This window comes from Cajanus cajan, chromosome 4, assembly GCF_000230855.2.
Source record: "Cajanus cajan strain Asha chromosome 4, NIPB_CcT2T_4, whole genome shotgun sequence".
Classification (NCBI taxonomy): domain Eukaryota; kingdom Viridiplantae; phylum Streptophyta; class Magnoliopsida; order Fabales; family Fabaceae; genus Cajanus; species Cajanus cajan.
This window is the reverse complement of record NC_138520.1, coordinates 52,188,580-52,212,572: the sequence shown is the minus strand read 5'-3', so window position 1 is coordinate 52,212,572 and position 23,993 is coordinate 52,188,580. Positions and strand designations below refer to the sequence as shown.

General features: G+C 35.1%; 1 protein-coding gene, 1 long non-coding RNA gene and 1 pseudogene across 2 annotated transcripts; all 3 read right to left on the bottom strand.

Moving 5' to 3' along the window:
• Positions 1-5,463: 5,463 nt before the first annotated feature.
• On the bottom strand, positions 5,464-13,118 carry LOC109817160 (uncharacterized). The gene is made up of 3 exons (XR_014433115.1): positions 11,917-13,118; positions 11,682-11,779; positions 5,464-6,318 (listed from the first exon to the last, which is right to left on the bottom strand). It is a non-coding gene; the product is annotated as an uncharacterized LOC109817160 (long non-coding RNA).
• A 3,201-nt stretch (positions 13,119-16,319) lies between these two features.
• Positions 16,320-17,531, bottom strand: LOC145956826 (uncharacterized). The gene is made up of 3 exons (XM_083072566.1): positions 17,050-17,531; positions 16,643-16,893; positions 16,320-16,537 (listed from the first exon to the last, which is right to left on the bottom strand). Exons 1-3 carry the CDS (start codon positions 17,264-17,266, stop codon positions 16,535-16,537), a joined length of 471 nt encoding a protein of 156 aa, XP_082928692.1. The 5' UTR covers positions 17,267-17,531; the 3' UTR covers positions 16,320-16,534.
• A 3,825-nt stretch (positions 17,532-21,356) lies between these two features.
• Positions 21,357-23,745, bottom strand: LOC145949281 (uncharacterized; annotated as a pseudogene).
• Positions 23,746-23,993: the final 248 nt, after the last annotated feature.

Here is a 23,993-nt window from a genome sequence, read left to right as displayed (position 1 = left end):
TTTACTTGTCCTTTAGAATAGCTGTGTTTCTTTTCGAAAGGCAAGTAAAGACGTAGACATTTCGTCCGGGTCTTCTTCTCATCTTTGTGTTGATGCTTCTACGTTGCTTCCCTTGGACAGGTGTATTCGCTCGTATCCTCACCCTTTAGAGCAGTTGAACATTGATTGTGTACTCTATTGGGTAACAAGGTTGACAAACTGTACACCTGATCTTTAGTCTTCGAGTAGAAGCTCCATTGTTTCTGTTGTGATAATGTGTCCCTTTATTTGTAGCTTGTTTAAGGGGAGTATTGTTATTATGGCTGGCCTCTCCAGGCTGCCTGCTGAACGGTGAGTATTATTATGGCTGGCCTCTCCAGGCTGCCTGTTGAACGGTGAGTATTATTATGTCTGGCCTCTCTAGGCTGCTTGCTGAACGGTGAGTATTATTATGCCTGGCCTCTCCAGGCTGCCTGCTGAACGATGAGTATTATTATGCTTGGCCTCTCCAGGCTGCCTGTTGATGCTGAGTATTATTATGCCTGGCCTCTCCAAGCCGCCTGCTGAATGTTGAGTATTATTATGTCTGGCCTCTCCAGGCCGCCTGCTGAATGCTGAGTATTATTATGCCTGCCTCTCCAGGCCACCTGCTGAATGCTGAGTATTATTATGCCTGGCCTCTCCAGGCTGCCTGTTGATGCTGATGATGTGATTGCCCCTTTTCTATGGGAGGACATCTGATGAAGATGAGGATTGTTGGTAGGTGATGCCCAATTGTGATGGTGGGCAAAGGAGTAAATGATGAGTATTATTATGACTGACCTCTCCAGGCTGCCTGCTGATGATGATGATGTGATTCCCCTTTTCTTTGGGAGGACGTCTGATGAAGATGAGGATTGCTGGTAGGTGGTGCGCTTGTGATGGTGGGAAAAGGAGTAAATGATGAGTATTATTATGCTTGGCCTCTCCAGGTTGCCTACTAATGATGATGATGTGATTGCCCCCTTTTTTTTTGGAGGACGTCTGATGAAGACGAGGATTACTGGTAGGTGGTGCCCTTGTGATGGTGGGCAAAAGAGTTGATGGGTGACAGGGATTCTAGTGTTGCCCTTGCCATGTGAGTATTGTGATGCCTCTCCAGGCGCAATGCTGAGTCCTTTTGATTCATTGATGATTGATTATTGTGGAATGAAAGACTGCCCCTAGGTGGATAGGCAGGAGATGTTTGTTGTGCCTCTGTGTTGGTGGGAAGAGAAGTGGATGGCTGGCAGGGATTCTAGTGTTGCCCCTGACACGTGAGTATTGTGATGCCTCTCCAGGCGTCTTTATTATGGGATGGTTGGTAAGAGTTTGGTGTTGTTCTTGGTAAGGTGAGTATTGTGATGCCTCTCCAGGCGTCTGCTTGTGATAGGTTTTTTTCTATTCGTTGATGACTAGTTGTTTATGCTTTTCCTGTTTGATGATTGTTGATGCCCCTAGTTTGGGCTGCTTTTGCCTCTTGTTGGGATGATATCGATCGGAACTTATGTTTCCCTTTTTGGCTTTTCTTGTTGAGATGAAAAAAAATGTTGAATGCTTATTTATGCATGATGGTAGTTATTGCATATTTTGAATAATTCCCTTTTAATAAAGAAAGTTTTCTAAGTGTGTGAGATGCCTGTTTTAGATGCATGTGATGCATATTTTAGTTTCCCCTTTTTTAGATGGTGGCTTTTCTTTTCTCTTTCACACGAATGGATTGCTTTGATTGATGTGTAACATTAGTCATATTGGCCGTTTGGTGTATTGAGTCATCTCGGGGCTCCTTTTTTCTTTTTGTTTAGAAACCCTAATTTTTGCCTAGGATGTATCCTAGCGGGTATTTTTTGCTCTTTTCATTTGCCCTAATTTTTTCCTAGGACATCCTTTACGAGTTTTCATCCCAGCGGGTCATTTTCATTTTTTCTTTGTACTTGTTTAAATTTTGACAACCATCAACAATATACGTCATTAAGATTGGACAGAAAAAGATGGTCAGTGGAGGTAGGATGATTTAAAATGAATGGGTAGTTGAGGTAAGTGAGTGTTTAAGTTTTTTTAAACAAACATTTCCTTGGATAATTATTATAATCATTCTCCTAATTATCTTGAACTACATATCTGAGTCTTCGGCAGAGTCTTCGTATTTCGGCCTCTTATAGAAGTATTCAAGCTGCCTGTTGGATTCCAACTTGGAGAGTTGTCACTTGCTATTTTTCTTTTTAGATCCCTAATTTTGGCCTAAGACGTGTCTTAGCGGGAACTTTTGATTTTGATTTTCTTTTTTTTTTGCCTAAGATGTCCTTTGCGAGTTTTCATCCTAGCGGTATTTTGCAAGTGATATTTTTTTGGCATAACACTTCTTTGCTTTAACAAAACCTCTTGCCATCTGCGTCTGGGAGGACCAGTGCCTTTGATGATTAACAATGCCCTTGTCCCATACACCAAGGAGAAAGATGCTGCCTCGGCCTACAGGTATTGGGAGTTCTTTTATGGACTGAGATTTGTGCTTCCTTTGTCAAGCGAAATTGAGTTGAAGATTTTGTAAGACTCCTTTTGTGCAATGAGAATCTTATGGTTCTACATTTGATCACTTTCTCATCTATGTGTGTTTTGAGAAAGTGATCTCCTTATCTACCTCAGACTCAGACAATGCATCGTAGATGTTCAGAGTTTTGATTAATTTCATTATCTTCAGTCATGTTTGTTTGTTTGTTTTTTTTTTTTTATGGTGATTGATTTTGGAATTAGAAGCATGACACAAGAGAGAAAATAATAATCACAAGAGATTTATGAAATGACGTATATTATTTTATGAATGCAAAAAAGACTTGTACAAGCCCTTATTTTGAACTCGTGACCGTGGGCGAAGGTTATGAGTTTGAGCAAATATATATATATATATATATGGAAAAAAAGAGAGCCCCTAACAACTATCGTTCCACGATGGCTACTCATCTAGTCATTCCTTGATGTGTGTTGTGTTGGCCTCAAACTTGAGCTGCCCAGCGTCAATAAGCTCTTGTACACGAGATTTCAAAGCCTTGCAATTTTCTATGGAGTGGCATACTGCCCCAGCGTGATAATTGCATGTTTCCTCTAGCCTATACCATAGCGGGTAAGGTGGTTGTTGCTTTCTTTGTGGTGGGGTTCTTACCAGCATGGATGCCTTCATCAATTGGGGAAATAGCTCTATGTAGCTTATAGGAATTTTGTCTAGTTTCCTTTCCGCTTTTCGTGATGCTTTGGTCGTTCGAGGAGTAGTGGAAGAGGTTAGAATATTGATTTCATTTCCCCCAAAAATCTTCTTATACCCTTGGCTTTCAGGGGATTTTCCTATCTTCCCACTTTTTAGACCTTGCTCGACTTTTTTGCCGATAGTGGCTATGTCGGTAAAGAGAGTCGAAGATTTCCCTATCATCTTCTCATAATAGGGTCCACTTAAGGAATTGATGAACATTGTCACCATCTCCTTATCAGATAATGAAGGCTCTACTTGCGCTGTCGTTTCTCTCCATCTCTGTGCATAGGTTTCGAAGGACTCGTCGCCCTTCTTGCTCAAGCTTTTCAAATCAGACCTATCAGGAATTAGGTCGATGTTGTACTTGTACCGACGAAGAAAGGCGTTGGCTAACTATTTCCATGTCTAGATCTTCCCTCCATCCAGCTGCATGTACCAATTGAGAGAAACATCTAAAAGGCTTTCCTGAAAATAGTGTATTAGGAGCTTTTCATTACTCACATAGGCTGCCATCTTCCTACAGTATATTGTTAGATGTCCTTTTGGACAACTGACTCCAGTGTACTTTTGAAAGTCAAGGATTTTGAACTTGGCAGGGAATTGGATATCCTGCACCAGACACATATCCGCAGCCTCTTGAACGTCAAAACTGTGGCCTTCCACAGCTCTCAGTCTTTCTTCCCAGGCGTTCAGATGATCTTTGGAAACATCACCGACGTTGCTAGTACTATTGTCGTGCTGCAATTTATTCATGGCCTCAAGCATTCTAGCCATTTGTTCCTTGAGTTGTTCAAGCTCCTCATTATGGACACAATTTCTTTCCTCTAGGCCTTCCATAGCTTTTATCGTTTAAGCTCGTGTGAGTATGGAATGTTGAAAAGCCACCTTTAAGGGAAAAGATAGTTTCCTATCAAGCTTATTTAAATGGTAAAGCATGAAGGGAGTTTCTATCAAAGACTTGATGGCTCATCCTTGTCGAGAGGTGAGTTATCAGTGTTCCTCTTCATAATATTTTATGATGTGACAGAGGTCACACTGATTTCTCATCTTTGATACAAATCCCCTTGTGATCCTAAATATATGATATGCATGTTCCCTTTTTTTTTTCTTTTTTATTATCCTTTTATTTATTATATTTTTTTATTTTGTAGAAAATGCATGATGCCCCCCCTTTTTTAAAAGAAGGAATGTATGTTTCTCACAAATCTTATTTTCATACTAGGTTTTCTCTCACATAATAATGCATTTTTTAATTTTTTGTGTTTTTCTTTACCTTAGGGGAATTATAAAAAATAAATGAATGATTTGAATAGAAAAAAATGCAACAAACATATGCTCATACAATCCACAAACAGTCGCATATACATCCATGGTCTGTGGTCCTTGTTAAGAAAAGTGCATTGTATAGGGCGGTTCTAATTATCCTCACTTTGGTCTTAAGGCCCCCAAGGTGCCCCCATTACAGGGACCCAGTATCTTTGTCGTTGTCACCTGGCAAACTCTAAGGTCTGTTGCAGTATTTTGGGCTAGAGTAACCGGTTATCACCTTGCGTGTGATTTCTGACAAGGCTCGCAGGCTCCAAGGCCAAACTTGGGCCAGTCGTACGTCAACCACTCCTTATGTTTAATACCCTCATGCCCTCGGGTGTAGGGGGACTGTTGTGTGCAATTCGTTAATTCAAACATGTGCGGAATTTAAGCAAGCATACAGATAATAAAGCCAAACAAATAAAGCAAACAAAGTAAAGGGGAGAAATATTATTATTTTTATTTTATTAACTTCATCAATTAAATGGGCCTGACCCTCTTTAAACGTCCCTAGTGGAGTCTCCATCTGTCGCAACCCGAAAATTTCCGATCTTGCGACCTATGGTTTAGACATCCTTTTAAAGATCTTATCAATTAAGGAATGCCCGAACACCAGACTAATCCTTAATTGATGGTTTTGAAAATAGGTTCTATGGAGTCGCTACCAATATTTTACTCAAAACATTGGAAAAAGAAAAGGTTTTTTAAAAAAGTCTAATAATGGCCTTAATAACCAGAATTGGGTTCGAGGGTCGGTTACGTGTAGGGAAGGTATTAAGCACCTCTACAACGCCCTTAATCGGTACCCTATGACGAAGTTAACATTATAAACAATAATAATATAAATATTAAATCCCCTTTTATTAATGATTATTTACATGCTTGAAATTTAAATAATACAATTAACCCTAAAACGTCTATATGATTGTTTTTATTATAACAATAATTATTATAGATAAGAAATAAAAAAGGAGAGAAAGAAATTAACTGAAATACCTCTTGAATGAGCTTTATTGGATCTTCAAAATAGAGAGATTTTAGGTGCTTTGTGACAACCTTTCGCACTACAATTGCCTCACAAATCTCAAGAAATACAATAGGAGGGAGAGAGAAGATAGAGATGTGACACAAATCTCAAGAAATACAATAGAGGGGAGAGATATAGAGAATTTTCGTGCTCAAAGGAGTCTTATTCGAAATTTCTCTGGCCGCCTTGAGAACTATGCCCGAGATCTCTATGTATAGGCATCAGATGTGGGCCGAAACGGCCCGTTCTGGATTCAGAACGGCCCTTTCTAGATCTGAACGTTATATGTTAACTTTGCACCCTAGAACGGCCCGTTCTGATTTAGGAACGACCTGTTCCAGACCAAATATTTTAGGCCCTTTGATTGGTTTGGAACGGCCCATTCTAGTCTAGAACAGCCCGTTCCAACCTACAATTTTAGGCCTTTTAGGAGTCTCGGAACGGCCCGTTCCAATTCGAGAACGGCCCATTCCGAACTTGGGAACAACCCGTTCTAGGCCATTAAAAATAGTTGATTTGGGCTTTTGGGCCCTCTGATGTCCTATCTTGTTGTTTGTATGCCCCCCAGACGAAATTGGGTGTCTACAATCTTATACTTCCATAAAAGTTGATGCCTTCTCAGAAGCTTTTCCTGGCCACTTTTCCATGGGACAAATGATCAATGCCCTTTGATTTTCCTAGGAATGAACAGAGCATCAGCCTTAGGTTTCGTTGGAGTATCTTCATCATCACTAAAGAATGGAACCTGAAAGAGAGCAGAGTAGTCAAGACATATCATTATCAGATCCATAAATGATCATGTTACTATAGAAACCTAGATTGATAGAGCTACAAATACTGATAGATTTAGAACAAATGTATAATGAGGTGGAATCAGTTGAAAAAATAGTTAAGTAAAAAAAGAAAGGATATTTGAAGGAACAGGGCACAGATTTTGTATTAAGTTGAAAAATAGTGTAAAATGTAAGATTTGGTAGTTAGGTGAAAGGCACTTAAGCTGGATTGTAATTTTCAGAAGTACAACCAATGCACGGAAGCTATGCCTATTTATAGGCTTTGAACCACCGACTATCAAAAGGTGATTTTGAGTTTTTTATCATTTACTTCGTTCTAGACATTTGTTTCTAGAATTATCTAACCTTTTTCAATATAAAATGGATAGCTTCCTGATGCTTCTCTTTATTTATATACGATTCTAGAATTTAGAAATTTGCAACATTTTAACACTCCTCCTTGCAAATTTCTATAACACCAAGCATAGTTCGTAGTTGTTCAAACTTTGCTCTCGGTAGTGCCTTTGTAAATATGTCTGCAACTTGATCTTCTGTTAAGCAGTATTCAAGTTGAATTTGTTTAGTTGTTTCTGCTTCTCTAATGAAGTGATATTTGATGGCTATGTGTTTCGTTCTTTGATGATGAACTGGATTCTTTGCCATTGCTATTGCTGATCTGTTGTCACAGTATATAATAGTCGGTCCATCTTTTCGTTCACTCATTTCTTCAAGTATTCTCTGTAGCTATATTGCTTGACTTGAAGTTTCAGCAGCTGATATATACTCTGCTTCTGCTGTTGATTGTGCAACTGTTGCTTGCTTCTTTGACGCCGAAGAGAAAAATCTTGATCCTAGTAAGAAAGCATATCCTGATGTACTCTTCATGTCATCTATTGATCCTGCCCAATCACTGTCGGTATAGCCAATCATCCTTGATTTGGTCATGGTACCATATACCAAACTCCCTTGTTCCTTGTAGGTATCTCAATATTCTTTTTCCTGTTCCATAGTGATTTTGACTTGGATTTTGCATGAATCTTGATAGAAGACTTGTAGCGAACATGATGTCTGGTCGTGTAGTTGTCAAATAAAGTAAACTTCGAACTAGACTCCTATATCGGGATGCATCAACTTCTGGTGCTCCATCCACCTTTTGTAGTTTCTCATTCGTCACTAGCGGTGTACTTATAGGTTGCATCCGTACATATTAAATTTCTTCAGTAAAACTTCTGTATATTTCTTTTGTGAGATGAATATTCCATCATTTCTCTGACTTACCTATATACCGAGGAAGTAACTCATCAAGCCAAGATCAGTCATCTCAAAGGTCTTCATCATGTCTTCTTTAAACTCCATCATCATCTTTGTATTGGTTCTAGTATAAATAAGATCATCTACATATAGAGAAAGTAAGAGAGTATGCTGACCTTGAGTCTTGATGTATAGTGTAGGCTCACTCTTACTCCTCCTGAATCCATGATCAGTGAAGTACTGGTCGATCTTGCTATACCATGCTCGAGGAGCTTGCTTCAGGCCATATAAAGCTTTCTTCAGTCTCAATACTTTGCCTTCATGGCCTTTCATCACGAATCCTGGTGGTTTCTCCACATAGATCTCTTCTTCAAGTACGCCATTGAGGAATGCAGACTTGACATCCAGTTGATAGATGTTCCATCCTTTATGTGCTGCAAGAGCTATTAGAGCTCTTATTGTGTCTAGGTGTGCTACTGGAGCAAATGTCTCATTGTAGTCCACTCCTGGTTGTTGTGAGTAGCCCTTAGCGACCAATCTTACTTTGTGCTTTTGTATAGTTCCATCAGGATTAAGCTTTGTTTTATATACCCATTTTACTCCAATGATATCTTTTCCATGAGGGCAATCTACAGGCTCCCATGTATTATTCTTCTCAATTATTTTAATCTCTTCTTCCATAGCCTTGACCCATACTTCTTGGTTTGCTGCCTCTTCAAAGCTTCCTGGTTCAAGTATGGCCAAGTTGCAGGTTTCATATATATCTACCAGTGATCTAACTCGTCTCGGAGTAGACTCAGGTGATGATTTTTCTTGTTGTGGAACTATTCTTGGAGATTCTGGGGAGATAACAATGTCTTGATTGTTGTCTTCTAGACTTGATGTAGTTGGTTGATTGATGGGCATATATATAGTCTTCTTCTCGATTCGCTCTTCTTCCCAATTCCAAGTAGCATTTTCATCTACTTCAATATCTCTACTGATTGTTAGCTTCTTTGTTTGAAGATTGTAGACTCGGTAGCCTTTTGAATGTGAACTGTATCCCAAGAATATGCCTCGTACAGTCTTGTCTTCTAACTTATGCCTTTTTCCATCTGGCACATGAATGTAGCAGATAAATCCAAAGACCCGTAGGTACTTAGTTGATGGTTTCTTCCTGCTCCAAGCTTTTATTAGAGTTATATCCTAAACTGCCTTAGTAAGACATTTGTTGAGTAGGTAGACTGTAGTGTAGACTGCTTCAGCCCAAAATGTATTTGACAGTCCTTTCTCTTTCAGCATCGATCTTGCCATTTCCATGACGGTGCGATTCTTTCTCTCTGACACACCATTTTGTTTTGGAGTATATGCGACTGTAAGTTGTCGCTCTATGCCTTCATCTTCGCAAAATTTGTCAAACTCACGAGATGTATACTCCTTGCCACGATCACTTCTAAGTACTTTTATTTGTTTTCCAATTTGCTTTTCAACAAGGGCCTTGAATTTCTTAAATATTCCAAAGACTTCTGACTTTGTCTTCAGAAAATAGACCCATGTCATTCTAGAAAAGTCATCAATGAAGAGGATGAAATACTTGTTGTTAGTGTGTGATGGTGTCCTCATCGGTCCACAAACATCTGTATGAATTAGCTCTAACAAGTCCTTGGCTCTCCATGCTTTGCTTGTCGAGAACGGCAATCGATGTTGCTTTCCGAGAAGGCATCCTTCACAAGCTTCATTATTTTCCTTTAGGCTGGGTAGATCTCTCATCATACCTTTCTGATGTAGAAGCTTTAAAGCATGAATATTGAAATGGCCAAATCTCCGATGCCAAAGCCATGAGTCGTCAACTTCTATCTTCATGGAAATATTAGTTCCAGATTTGAAGCTTATGGGAAAGCTTCTATTTCTCTTCTCCATTTTTACTTGGCCAACCTCTAACCTTTTACTATCATAAATTTTGCATATATCTCTTTCAAAGAGAAGAGAATACCCATTTTCCATCATCTGACCTATGCTTAAAAGATTTTCTTTAAGATTGGAAACTAGTAAAATGTCCTTGATGAGTCTCGTACCTTTCTTTGTCTCCATCTCCACCATGACAGTGCCTTTTCCTTGAGACTCCACCATGGTGCCGTTTCCCAGTCGAACTTTGACTCTGACGGAGTTATCAATGTCTTTGAAGATGCTTTGGTCCTTGGCCATGTGATTGCTGCATCCACTATCCAAGTACCAGCTTTCTTCTATGCTAGGAGATTCTTGATTAGCATAGAATAGATGTTGCTCCTGATTACGCTCTTCGGCAATGTTTGCTTGATGCTTATTTTTATTACGACAATACTTCTCCACGTGGTCAGGTTTATTGCAGTAATGACATATTGGCTTCCCACGATGCCAACAGTCTTTTTCTGCATGTCCTAGCTTATTGCAAATACCACACAAAGAATATTTATGAACAGGTACACTCCGTCAAACTACACTATCTAAGGAGAGAATTTGAGACCATTAAAATGAAGGAATTCGAGACCATTGAATAATCCTATGGAAGAATAAAAGAAATAGTTAATAAAATGAAATTATATGGAAAAGAAATTAAGGAGAAGAGAGTGGTAGAAAAAATTCTTATCACTCTCACAGAAAAATATGATTCCATTGTAGCTTCCATAGAAACTTCCTCGGATCCATCTTCTCTACTGGTGAATAAATTAATTGGTCTCCTCGGAGCGCACGAAGCAAGATTAAATAGCCGTGTCAATACAGATTCAGTTGAAAATGCATTTCAATCAAAGCTTAAATTACAGCCTAGAAATAAAGAAGATGGAGGAAAGAAAAATGTCGGAGAATGTTCTAGAAACAAAGAATATTTATCTTTTTTGTTTCCAGAGAAATTTCTAAAATCTTTGTTTCTAGAACATTCTCCGACATTTTTCTTTCCTCCATCTTCTTTATTTCTAGGCTGTAATTTAAGCTTTGATTGAAATGCATTTTCAACTGAATCTATATTAACACGGCTATTTAATCTTGCTTCGTGCGCTCCGAGGAAACCAATTAATTTATTCACCGGTAAGTTTCTATGGAAGCTACAATGGAGTCATATTTTTTCGTGAGAGTGATAAGAATTTTTTCTACCACTCTCTTCTCCTTAATTTCTTTTCCATATAATTTCATTTTATTAACTATTTCTTTTATTCTTCCATAGTATTATTCAATGGTCTCGGATTCCTTCATTTTAATGGTCTCAAATTCTCTTCTTAGATAGTGTAGTTTGACGGAGCGTACCTGTTCATTACCTTCAAATTCTTCTTCCAAAATATCCCATGCCTTTTTTGCAGTATATGCGTCCATGATCCTTCTAGCAATAGTTTCTCCCACAGCTTGTTGAAGAACAAACAGTGCTTGTGCATCCTTTTGTTCACAATCTTCTAGCTTCTTTTGCTCCTCCTTAGACAGAGTGATAGTATTATCTGGTCTTGTATAACCAGATTGAACGATATCCCACAGTTTTTATGAGATAAAAATGTCTTTAGTTTTAGCTTTCAAAGATCAAATTTTTCACCAATAAAAATTGGTAAAGGGACAAATGAAAAATTAACGGTATTAGAGGTCATAGATCAAAGAAAGAAGTTTATAAGTATAGAAGGGAATTTTAGAAGTAGTTAAATAATTTTTCTACGCCCATTAGATGACCGAATATAGCTCTGGTACCACTGATAGATTTAGAACAAATGTATAATGAGGTGGAATCAGTTGAAAAAATAGTTAAGTAAAAAAAGAAAAAATATTTGAAGGAACATGGCACAGATTTTGTAAAGTTAAAAAATAGTGTAAAATGTAAGATTTGGTAGTTAGGTAAAAGGCACTTAAGCTGGATTGTAATTTTTGGAAGTACAACCAATGCACGGAAGCTATGCCTATTTATAAGCTTTAAACCACCTACTATATATCAAAAGGTGATTTTGAGTTTTTCTATCATTTACTTCATTCTAGACATTTGTTTATAGAATTATCTCTTTTTCAATATAAAATGGATAGCTTCTTGATACATCTCTCTATTTCTATAAGTTTCTAGAATTTAGAAATTTGCAGCATTTTAACAAATACTCACCTTTGATATTTCCTGACAGGAAGTCTGATTCGTCTTTGTGACAGATACCATGACGTCAATCAAGATGATATTCTAACAGGAGCAGGTTTGTCTAGGGCCTGAAATAAAGTGTCTGAAACTCATTTGCTTTCATGAAAAATTCAAACCACTAAAATTAAATAATTTCTCCAAGTTAAAGTACAAAACCACAAAATCCAACAAAGTCAAAAGTTTAAATCAAGAAAGAGCATTTTACAAGCATGCTAGAGATTCCATATTGCATTGAAGGAGTGGTTCCAACTCGACCAATTGACATCTGAGGCAACGCAGTAAGTGTTCCAAATGGATTTGTATTAATAACTGCTTGTACAGCCACAGAACTTTGGGTATTAGACCTGTCAATCAAAAAAAATCCAAAATTGTGAAAAGAAAAACAAATACAATATCCAAACTCATTTAAAAATAAAGAAAATGTCATTATATTCCAGAGAAATAAAATGATACACTACATGCACGAGTCTGAAAAGCAATGAAGCCCAGACACTCCAAAAATTCCGAAGTATTAGTGTAATACTCGGCTCCATTACCAATATAAACGTCCTAGCTACATATCCAAGGAGCATCCTCTAATTTATTCGCTGATTTGTTTGGGATACAGCTCTTATACTTTGAATAAGATTAAAATTATAAAACTCTATCTTAAGCAACATAAATAGACATTTGTATAATTAATAAAAATAACATTTGTATAGAGCCGGCCAAGAATTTTTTCAAATAGGCCAAATGATGGTTTTTGGGATATTCTAACAAAGGATAGGGCAAATATGTAAATTCCAGTCACATGGTCATAGGCGAGGGAATCAATTTTGATATGTAAGGGAAGTAGACATAACTATGATTTTTGTTATGATCATGTAGTTGAATTGAAATACAAATCTTGTATCGGAAAACCTATTTTCCAAATTGTGAATCAAATTGTATTGTGAATTGTAAGACTCATGATCAATAATAAAATGACATACAATTAATAAAGACATACTAAAACATACATTCATGATCAATAACTAAAAAACATAAATCTATGAGCATGAAATGCGTGAGTTTTATTAAAATTTGTTAAAATCAAATGTTTCAGACAAGAAACACACTCCAGCAGTACAAACAGGTTCCACTGTGAACAGAGACAAGTAAAAACTGTGTCGTGCGTTACCCGACCTGAGGTCACATACTGTCTTGCAAGGCAATGGCACAAACAAAGGAGCAGCTGCAAAGCCTGAAAACCGCTACAAATTCGGCACCGAAATGTGCCATGATGGCCAGGCACAGTGGCAGGGTGCTGCAATGCAACGCTACCGTATGATAGCGCCACTATTGTGCATGATTGACTACATGTTTTATGTAAAGTAATTTATTTATAATTCATGTCAACATATCATAGCACCGCTATTGTGCACGATCGACTATGTTTTATGTAAAGTATTTTTTTAATTTTAATTCATGCCAACTTATATAGATCATCATATTTTGAATATTTAACAATTTCTTGTATCTGTGTCGCATCAATGCCTGATATTAAGTATGTGGGGCTTCATATGTAAAAAGTCACAACCCTAGGTCACTCCCAAAAGGTAAAAGCAATTTGAATTAAATGCAAGACTTGAAATAATTGTAACTGAAGTCCAAAATTGCACTAGTACAAAAGAGGTGTACTACGTCGGACATTTTCAGCTTTTTACGTCAAAAAACATATCGACGTAGAAGTGGGAGACGTAAATTTTACGTCAGATCTGCAAAATCGAAGTAAATTTACGTCGGACATTACGGCATCCGACGTAAAAAAGTAGGAAAAAAACAAAAAAAAACATAAAAATGCCAGCAGAACGGGCCGTTCTGCTTCGTATAACAACCCAAAAGAAAACGCCTACTACCTATACAAATAGAACAACCAAAAAATCAAATAAAACAGATAGCCAGAGTAGCAATGCGAAGTAGAAAAGTGCTAACGAAACCTTGATTCATACCTGAGGAGCAGCAACAATGTGCAAATGAGTAACAAAGAGTTCATCCCTCTGCAAAAGACAAAAAAAATGGTTCAGTAACAAAGGAGAGGGAGAGGGTTTAGAGAGAAAAAAATGAAAAGTGATGAAGAGTGAATGCGCACGGTGTGCCTCGCGCTCTTTTATTCAAATTTGCGTCCTTTTTTACGTCGGACCCTAGGGTCCAACGTAAAAAAGTTCGCAAAAATTACAAAAATGCCATCGCATTTTTTTTACGACGGATTTTTGTATTTCTGACATAAAAGAGGTGACGTAATATGCTAATTTTTCACTAGTGTTGTTCTGACCAAATATGCATGTAGTGCCACCAAAGCTGCTTGCACCAACTATTTAAGACCATATAATAAAACAGTCAGTTCAAACATTAAGCCTTCAATCATTGCATGAAACAAAAAAAATTATTAGTATAACATTAAAAAATATATTGAACTGACCAGGTTGTGTCTGGCCAAAGTTGCTAAAGCCATAAGCACCACTCGACTGAGCAGGTTGGAAAGGTGTTGAAATTGACAGCTACAGGTATGAAATCAAACAAACGTATAAGAGATCACAATGCTGTATAAGAGTATTATTTTCTCAATAGGGAAATCACTTTACATGCACAACACAATGGAAATTTGAAAATAGACAAAAAGATCATTAAGCAAATTAACATATAGAGATGCTAAGTTTAATAAGAGATACCCGCAAGTAAATTAGTTATTTGAAATGATCTCTAATTTTGCTCTTTAAGCCAACACATCAATAACACCTATAATTTAAAAGAAGGTGCAGTGTGCTCCTTGTAATGAAATAAACAATACTCTATGCTAAATCTACAGGTTGATAAATGTGAAATATGGTTGTATTTAGATAACAATTTTATTATTTTCTTAATTGTTTAATGGTGAATTAAGTTTTCTTTTTTATTTAACTTTAGTTTAATCTAATGAGTTGGTTTTCCTTGTAAATATTAATATATTTTAGGTGTTTGTTGTAGGAATCGAAGAAGTTTGAATCATGAATTTAATTGGAAAGCTTTTCCTGATGTTGGCGCTTGGCACGAGAAGCGAAGCTGAGTGCAGAAGATCCGGTGGCACTTAGTGCCAGTTTACTAAATGCCACATTAATAAAAAGAATTATTCAGTCTAGAGGTAATAATAATTAATAAATAAAAAGAAACTGGTCTTGAAGTGGGATATCTTTCGTGTGACCAGATCCAGGACATAAATTTAGGGTCGAGGGAATTAGAGCTTAGATAAAGAACTTAGGCTTAAGGATACGAAATTAGGGTTTGAAAAATATAGTGAGTTGGTGTTAGGATTAAGGCACTAAATATGGTGCAATAATTCTGATTAAGGTTGGTATGAGTACAGTCTAATCCCAACATATTTTCATACAATTTTTTAGTTGTTTTTGTATTCTATACATTTGATATAAGTCCAGAAAGAGTTTTCAATTGCTGAATTGTGATACTTTTCATTCATTTCTGTAGGATCATTTGAATCCGATTTTTCCTAATTGAACATTCACTTTTATTGCCTATATAATAGTTAATGTGTTATATGTTAAGTATTGAAGTCAGTTCCTTGGGAATCGATAAATCCTAAGTTTTGACTACTTGTTAAACTTGGTACACTTGCCAAGGGTAAAAATATGAAACACAGGTGCAAATCAATCAATTTGAAGCATGAGGCAATTGAAGTTTATTCAAGTATTGGAGAATATAAAAAATTTCAAAACCAACCTTCTGAATGCTCAGGCTGCTAGGTAGAGAGACCTTGGAATGGTTTTATATTTACCAGAAACCCTCAAGCAAGAAAGCTTGAAATGCACATACCTGCTTGTGCTGAAATTTAATTTTAATCAAAAGAATGGAGTAACTCTGGATTGAATCTTGGTCATAGAGACTCCTTGTCAAGGTTTAATTCTCACAAAAGCACAAGCTGGAGTGGTGGGTATGGTTTTATATCTTAACATGAACAATATCTGATTAGCTTAGTTTGCAAATAACTTGAATGATGTTTACATCGTAGAGTCTTATTTTGTACAGCCATTGTTCAGCTTGCAACAGTTCGTTAAATAATTTTAACAGCTAGTTTACAGATGGTTTTACCCTTTTACAGAAATTCTATTTTTTAATATATGGAGCAAAAGGGAGTTGATAGGTCCATTTAACCAATCCTGGCTAATAAGGCTTTAGCGTTGTTGTTGTACTTTTATAAATGTAGTATCTATAGAATACTTGCATAACTGTTCAATAAGTGTGTAAAGTATAAAGCTCAAATATGACTCCAATTTATCTTGGCTCATATATAAACAAACAAACAGTGACTTCAAAGAAAAATAAAAAAGATTGTATGTGAAAAACATTATCAAATTCAAATGTAGCTACCATGGTTTTAAATTGCAGTTGTGGGTATTACGATGCGGATTGCGGCTGTTGCGGTGTGAAATTATTAATTATTTGCACTAAATATAAAAAAAAAATTGTAATTATTGATATATATTTTATTTTTAAAAATTTATACATTTTTATTCCCTTTTTTAAACATTCTATTATTTTAATGAATAATTTATTTTATTTTAAAATTAATTTAAAAGTAAAAGAAACACAATGTGGTTAGATTAATTCCCACTTAATATTTGTCATAGTTTTTCAAAAGTAAATTGTCTCATTGACACAAATAAAAAACTTAAAGGTACACACATTTAGACAAATTTCAAATAGACAAGAAAGGAAAAAAGGAAATGGCTTGACATAAAGTAATATGATTGCCCACAAGTTTCATTGTCATCAATTATTTGAGAAGTAATGTCACCCTTCAAAGATGCATTTCACTACAACGAAAAAATATGAAATTTTTTATTAATATTGTAAAACTATAAAAAGCATGAATTTTTTTTCACAAGTAAAAAATTATATATAATAAATTTTTAACTCACATGATACTTATTACCACAGAGTAGAGTGACGAGGATGATCATAGCCTCCACTCTTGCTTTGGCTATCCCCTTGTGTGGCTCCTTGTCCAAAAACAATAAAAAAAATCCACCAATTTGTTGTTGATAATAAAGATCATTATAATTCATTGATGGTTGGTGGTATGAGGGAACTCGGTCACTTGTATATTGATTGTGTGCATTAAAATAAGGATATTGATAAACTAGTGGTGGATAGTACCCTTGACTACTTTCTGAAAAATCATCAATATTGAAGTCACTAAAACTTTGTTCAATATGAAAAGATGAAGAATCTTTACATGACACATTTTGTTTATTTTTTCCTCTTCTAACTTGTGAATTGTCTCTTCTATTATTACCTGAAAATGAACGATCAAGAGGAATCATACCTGGCATAGAAGTAGTGAAATCAATTACCAGATTTGTGTCACGTCTATTATATGGTATCTCTTGATATGGATCACTTTGTCTTTGTTCATCCTCATCATCCTCACCATCATTTTCTTCACCTTCAATATCAACACCATCATCACCATTATTATTACTTGGTGGGCTTAAGTCCACCACCATCATTATCACTATCTTCACCTTCCACATCTTCATCATCTATATCAATTCAAGGTAACCACTCTAAATTTTAAACTCCATCTAAAAGTGAATTTTCTCTTTCTTCTATCCATGGAGATAATGGGTCATCTTCTTGAAATATATAATCAAGATTAATTGTTGAAACTTGCTTCAATTTCTTGACTTGTTCTCATTTGATGCCTCATTTTCCATTTCATGTTGTAATGTGTAAATACAAGTTTTTGCAACTTTCTATACTTAAGCCTATTCCTTGTCTTTGTATGAATATAGCTAAACATACTCCAGTTTCTTTCACAATTTGTGGCTGAAGTTGTTTAACTTAAAACTTTAATAGCCACACGTTGAATTTCAGGAGAGCATGAACCAAACATCAACCACCATTCAGCTTTTTAAGAGAACAAGCAAAAAAATTTATTATTTATAAAAATACATTTATTTATTGAGAAAGGAAGAAACTATATTTTTCTGGATTCATTCTAGGCCAAGCTCTTTGAGCTTGAGGTGTAGCAAATGTTTCACCCATGTTTTTAAACAATACCAACTATATAACATTATATTATATAAGATATCAATACATAGTTATATAACAATAATTTTAAAAAACAAAATATAATTATTTATTACTAACTGAGTTCAAAGCTTCAATTTGATCATCCATGTTTCTCTCCAATTTCATAATGATCTTTTTGGTCCCTTCAAATGTCTCTCGATATACATCAGATCCATGTTCAACTCCATATTGGAATTGTGGATTAAGAAAATAGCCTAAAATATAAATAGCTAATCAATATGTATCTATAATTGTATTAATGTATTGCTTTATATAATAAAAGTAAAATTATAATGACATACCAGCACAGTGAAGATCAGAATGCATGAATCTCCAACGCTTGTCAATTATTTCTTAGCATTGAGAATAATAACAAGAACTTTTTTAAATTGATTGTTTTGCTCAATCAATTTCCTCATATATAAAACCCATTGTTGGTTTCTCATCACCATCAAGTAGCCTCAAAACTTTTACTAAAGGCTCAAATACCTTCAATATATCATTAGCCTTGCTCCAAAAATCATTGCCAATAACAATTTGTCTGGCTTCAAATGTCAATCCATTTTTGTCTCTTTCAAATTTAGATCGTCTAAATTCTTCAGAGTTAAACATGTTCCTCAAGCCTTTCTTTTGTTGCACAATTTCTTGAAGTTGTAAAAATTGTGTTGCAAATCGGGTAACACCAGGACGAACAATTTATCTACCTCCAATGTATTTTTCCATGAGATTTACAATCGATGTGTGATTGCAGATAAAAGTCGTTATCACTTAATAACTTTTGCACATTTTTTTTTCCTATATCCTCCAAACAAAGATCAAAACAATGTGTTGCACATGCAATCCAATATAAATGTTGTCTCTTTTCCATCAACTTTTGACTAGTTACTTTAAGTACTTTTTCATTATCTATAACAACTTGAATTACAAATTCTTCTCCCACTTCATCCACAACCTTATCCAATAACTAAAAGTAGTAATCAATATTTCTAGTGTCAACACTAGAAGCATTAATAGATTCCAAGAAAATTGTTCCCTTACTATACAATACACTAGAAAATTCATAATATGTGTATGATTTACACTATATGTCCAACCATCACACATTATTGTTACTCCTTTTTTCCTTCCATGCAGTTTTCAACTTGCTTATCCATTCTTGCATGCTTTTATATTCAGCTTCTAAATACACATCAGAAACTTCATAAGGCGTAGGGCATTTAACTGATGGACCTACCTCAACTGCTACAATAATCATATTATGCAACCATGGAGAATTTGATAAATTCATAGGTAAGCGTTCATAAATTATAAACTTGCTTACCACTGCTCCGAGCTTTTTCTTTAACGTTTTCATAAGACCCCTACCTATTTTTGGTTATTTCATACTTTTACTTATCACAAGATTCACATTTGTAGATCTTAAAGAAAAAGTAGCATCATCTTGTCTTGAAGTTTGACTAATACTCATGCGAGAGCTTCCACTTGATTCATAGATGATATTAGATCCCCCTGTTTGTTGTTTGAATAGTTGTCTATCTTCCCACTCACATTGTGATCTAATGCTTTGTTGCGAAGCTATCCTCATCTCTTCATCACTATCTTTTTCATCATCTTCTCTTAATCGAGATTCAAATTCTTCTTTTCTTTTTCTAAAGTCGATTTTCTTTTCTTTTTTATCTTTGAGAAGTTTCATCATATTCTCCCTAACAAATGACGTGACTCTTGGACAACCTGCTACTTGACCTTTATCATGTGCTATGTGTTGCTTCAATCATATAATGCCGCCCCTTATTATTTTTTGACAAAGTTTACATTGGACTTTGTTGTGATTTCCTGCTATAGGTACTTCAAAATGCCATCCAATATCGTCACTTGGAGCATGTACCTTCTAGTTTTCCTATAGAAAATTCTTCACTTGATGTCATTGTGTATATATATTTGTATAAAATTTTGAAAATATAATATCAATCAATAATTAAATTGTATTTCAAACTTCAGAACAGTGACTAATAAATTAACATAAAAATAAATATAAATATAAACAAGCTAATATTAATATGCATAAAATTAGGCTAAACATATTATTATATATAAAAATATCACAAAATATTCTAATAATCATTCACATGTATTATTATAAAAATAATAGTAATCTAATATAAAATTAAAATATTAATAATTTATCTTTATTAATATTATAATTAATATTAATCATTTTCATATATTTTAAATATGAAAATGTTGATCTAATGATTCTAATCTAAGTATTTATAAATATTAATTATTTACATATATTATAAATAAAGATAAATTTCAAATTTCAAATTCAAACCACAATAATTATTTAATCTAAATTTCAAATTCCAAATTTTTGATCTTTGCCAACAGCCCAACACAATATTGGAGATACATGTTAGGCCCACGACCCACAATTTGACAATTCTAAATTTATAATCTTTGCCAACAGCCCAACACAATATTGGAGATTCACATAGGTAAAATTAATATTAAAATTTCTCATTAAAGGCCACAAGGCCCAAAGGCCCCAAAACGTGCCAAATCCACGTTTCATGCTAATCCATTTTCATGTCACGCTACCATTGCAGATTTGCAATCACTCATTGAAAAATTATATTAAAATATTTGGCAAGCTATCCATCCGTATGAGTCGATGGTGTTAACCATAGATTCCAGATTCCCCATAGCAGTACAACCAAAATCACAGATTAACCAGTTGACCAAAGTCCACCTATTTCAAAATCGCATAAAGAGTGTGGCACCGACAACAACACTAACAATGCAAACCAGTGTTTTGAGAGTGCGGCACCAGCAACATCACTGGTAAGGCGACATCAACAACAAACAAAGAGAAACAAAGATAAGAGGCAGAAAACTTACAATTAACAAGTAAGCTTCCTACTTGGTACAGATATAAAGGATTATCCGCATTCCAGAGTTTCGCATGAAAGTGAGTTACTGACTTTCCAACCTTCTAAGTTCTAAGTTATTGTTTTTTACTTTTTAAGTCATTTTGAAGTTTCAACCAACATTATTGATCTGAATTCTGAAACGATTCTCTGTTCTCTCTGAAATGATTCTCCAAAGTTACTTTTTTTTTAAAAAAAGTTACTTTTTTAAAATGATCCTTTGTTCCAACCTTCAATTTGTTGTATTGCGGATTCATCACGGATGTGTTGTGAACGCAACACGGTTACGTTGCGGAAAAATGCGTGATTTACGGTCTCACCACAATTGCGATTCGATACCGTTGCGAACAAGGCCGCAATATGTGATGCAGTCCACAATTTAAAACACTGGTAGCTACATATCGTTATTTGACCAAAATTAGTTAGATTATTTGAAGTAAACGATGCACTTGATGATAAAATACTTCCAACAAGCCCAGAAAAAGGTGAATTAAACAAACTTGATTGACTAAAAGGTGTAGTCTGGCAAAAAGGGGAGGTATTCTGTCCAAACATAGAACCTATATGTGCAATTGTAGGGGCTGCAAAACTAAACAGTTGGAAAGACTGTGTGTTGCCAAAAAAGCTCGTGCCAAATGGTGAAGATGAACCCTAAGCCAAAACAGTATTAAATAGGGAGGTAGATTGACCAAAGCTGGGTGTTGAAGCAGAGTTAGCTCCAAATGGAGATGGGGATGAGCCAAATATTGAAGGTGTTGCTACTGATGTTGAAGAACCAAAAGCCGATGAGCTGAAGGCAGGCGCAACAAAAGTTCCAAATCCAGAAGAAAAAGGTGAACTCTTTGGTGCAAAGGGGTTAGAATTAGATGTTGTGGTAGAGAAAGGATTGACTAATAATTGACAAAACACTGGTCAAGGAGAAAAGGTATTTGTTTGAGTTGTAGAGGAATTAAAGCCTGTCAAACTAGTTGACTAAGCAAAGGGAAGTGGTCCACCTAAATTTGAATTATATATAGCAGATTAAGTCAAGGTCATCACTAATGCAATGAAAGTTAGCAGAATTAACAAATTATTACAAATCATAAAAATAAATAAAACCTTTATCTCCCAATTGATAGTCCTCCCATCTTAGCTTCTTATGACTTTTGTCTTTGTAAGTAGGGATGTCAGATATGGACTCCAATTTTGTAGTTTGTCCAAATGTAGCACTATCTGCTTTAGTTGTTGTTATGTAATTAGTTACTCTACTTTCACCCCGTTGACCTCCAAAACCTGATTGCCCAATACCAATATTTCCAAAAGTCGAAGTCGAAGCTTGTGATCCTGCAAGTAAAAACACGTGAAGATCACTTTCAACTACATTTACTTAAGATATAGAAGATCCTTGTATCTTGAAAATAGGCATATCACAGTCAAAATTGTGATTGTTCTTAAACTTACCAAATGTTGAACTCTGACCTCCAAAGAGTGAGGTTGTACTTCCAAATGGGTTATTGCTACCAAATGCAGCAGAAGACTGACCAAAAGCTTGAGCAAAACCAAAACTAAACACCGAGGTACTAGAGGCCCCAAAGGGAGAGCTTGAACTGCCAAATGCAGATGTACTTAATGAACCAAACATAGAATTACTTGAAGCCCCAAATGCTCCCCCACCACCAAATACAGGAGAACTTGACACCACCAAATGCATTACCTATGCTACCAAAACTTGGGCTAGAGGTCAAGCCAAATGCAGGGGAGCTAGTAGCACCAAATGCAAGGGAGCTTGTAGCACCAAAATAAGGAGTGGTTGTAGCACCAAATGCAAGAGTGCTCATAGCAACAAATGCTAGCTGAGATGATGCACCAAAAGGTGTTGAGGAACCAAATATGTTGCTTCCAAATGCTGGTTGTGATGGCTAGGTAGTACCAAATGGACTTGTCTGAGGAGTATATCCAAAGCCTTCAAAAGCAGGCTTCCGACAAAAAACTAATGATCCTAGAAAGCAAGAGAATTGTTTATTAGATTGAATTAGAAAATAACCAGATAACATAATGAACAATGGAACAATGGTCTTACAATATCTTAGATGTGTACCTCACATCACTATGATAAAAACATATCCAAATCACTTTTGTGTTTTTAAGAAAAATTTTTTGGGCAATATTGAAATTTTTTGTTTTCTTTCAAGGTTAAAAAGGTTAAAACTCTTTTCAAGAAAAAAATCTTTTGAAAGATGATTGTATTTCAAAAAGAAAAAAATCTTTTTGCCTTACCAAAGCAAAATATTTTCTAAAATAAGGAAAAATGGACATTTCAAAATTACAAAACGTGTTTATCACTATTAAAAAAGGAGAAATTGTTAAGTTAAAAGACAATTTTGAATCCCTTGAGTTTAGAGTTTTAATGCTAACAAACAAAAACATCTTTAAAAACATCTTTGAAAATGCTTATCAAATGAAATGTAAGATGTAGATCATTTATAAGATGATGTAAATTAGATGAAGCACACAATCTATCTCAAATACATTAAATTCTTATTATTTATTGAGAGTAACTACAAAGTTTGTTTTGAATTTTTTATTCTTTAACAGATCAAACTAGGAAGTCATCTTGGAACTCACAAATATGTTAAAGAGAAAAATAATGTTTTTCTTAATCAAGATTCTTAAAATCACAAAAAAAAAGCAGATAAAGTCACTGTTATAGCTACTCTGCGTTGACATTGCTTTTACAAGCTTCGTTTGGTATGAAAAGTTGATAAGTAGTCTCCTTAATCATATAAGAGGTACCAATTGGTGAAATATATTTAATGTTAATATTAAATGAGTCAAATGATTATCTATCGTCACAAGGAAAGATAATGAAGATAGACAAAGTGTTGCAACGGTCATCTTCTCCGAACTACTATATAAGAAGATTCAAAACTCAAGAAAGAAGAAAGAACACATATATAGGTACACTTGTACAAAAACATATATTCTCTGAAAAATACACTTGTGTATACACTTCATTCTTTCTTGTAAAAACTCATTGTTTTGTATTGGTTGAATAACTTCTAAGTGAGGTGAACACAAAATTTGTGTTACCTTCATAACCATTATTAAAAGGTTGAGCCTGGAGAGGCTTGTATGAAAAAGATCACTTGTTTTGAGTTTAAAGAAGCTTGACTATAAAAAAAATACTTAGTTATTGAATTTGAAGAGACTTATCTAAAAAAGAATAATTGTGTTTGAGCTTGGAGATGCTTGACTATAAAATAATACTTGGTTGTTAAGCCTGAAGACT

Bases quoted from the DNA above. Each gene is read 5' to 3' on its own strand.
- LOC145956826 (XM_083072566.1), bottom strand. From the start codon at position 17,266: ATGATGAAGATGTGGAAGGTGAAGATAGTGATAATGATGGTGGTGGAC. The intron at 16,894-17,049 runs GTATGATTCCTC...ATGATTTTTCAG, and splicing joins TTTCACTACTTCTATGCCAG to AAAGTAGTCAAGGGTACTAT.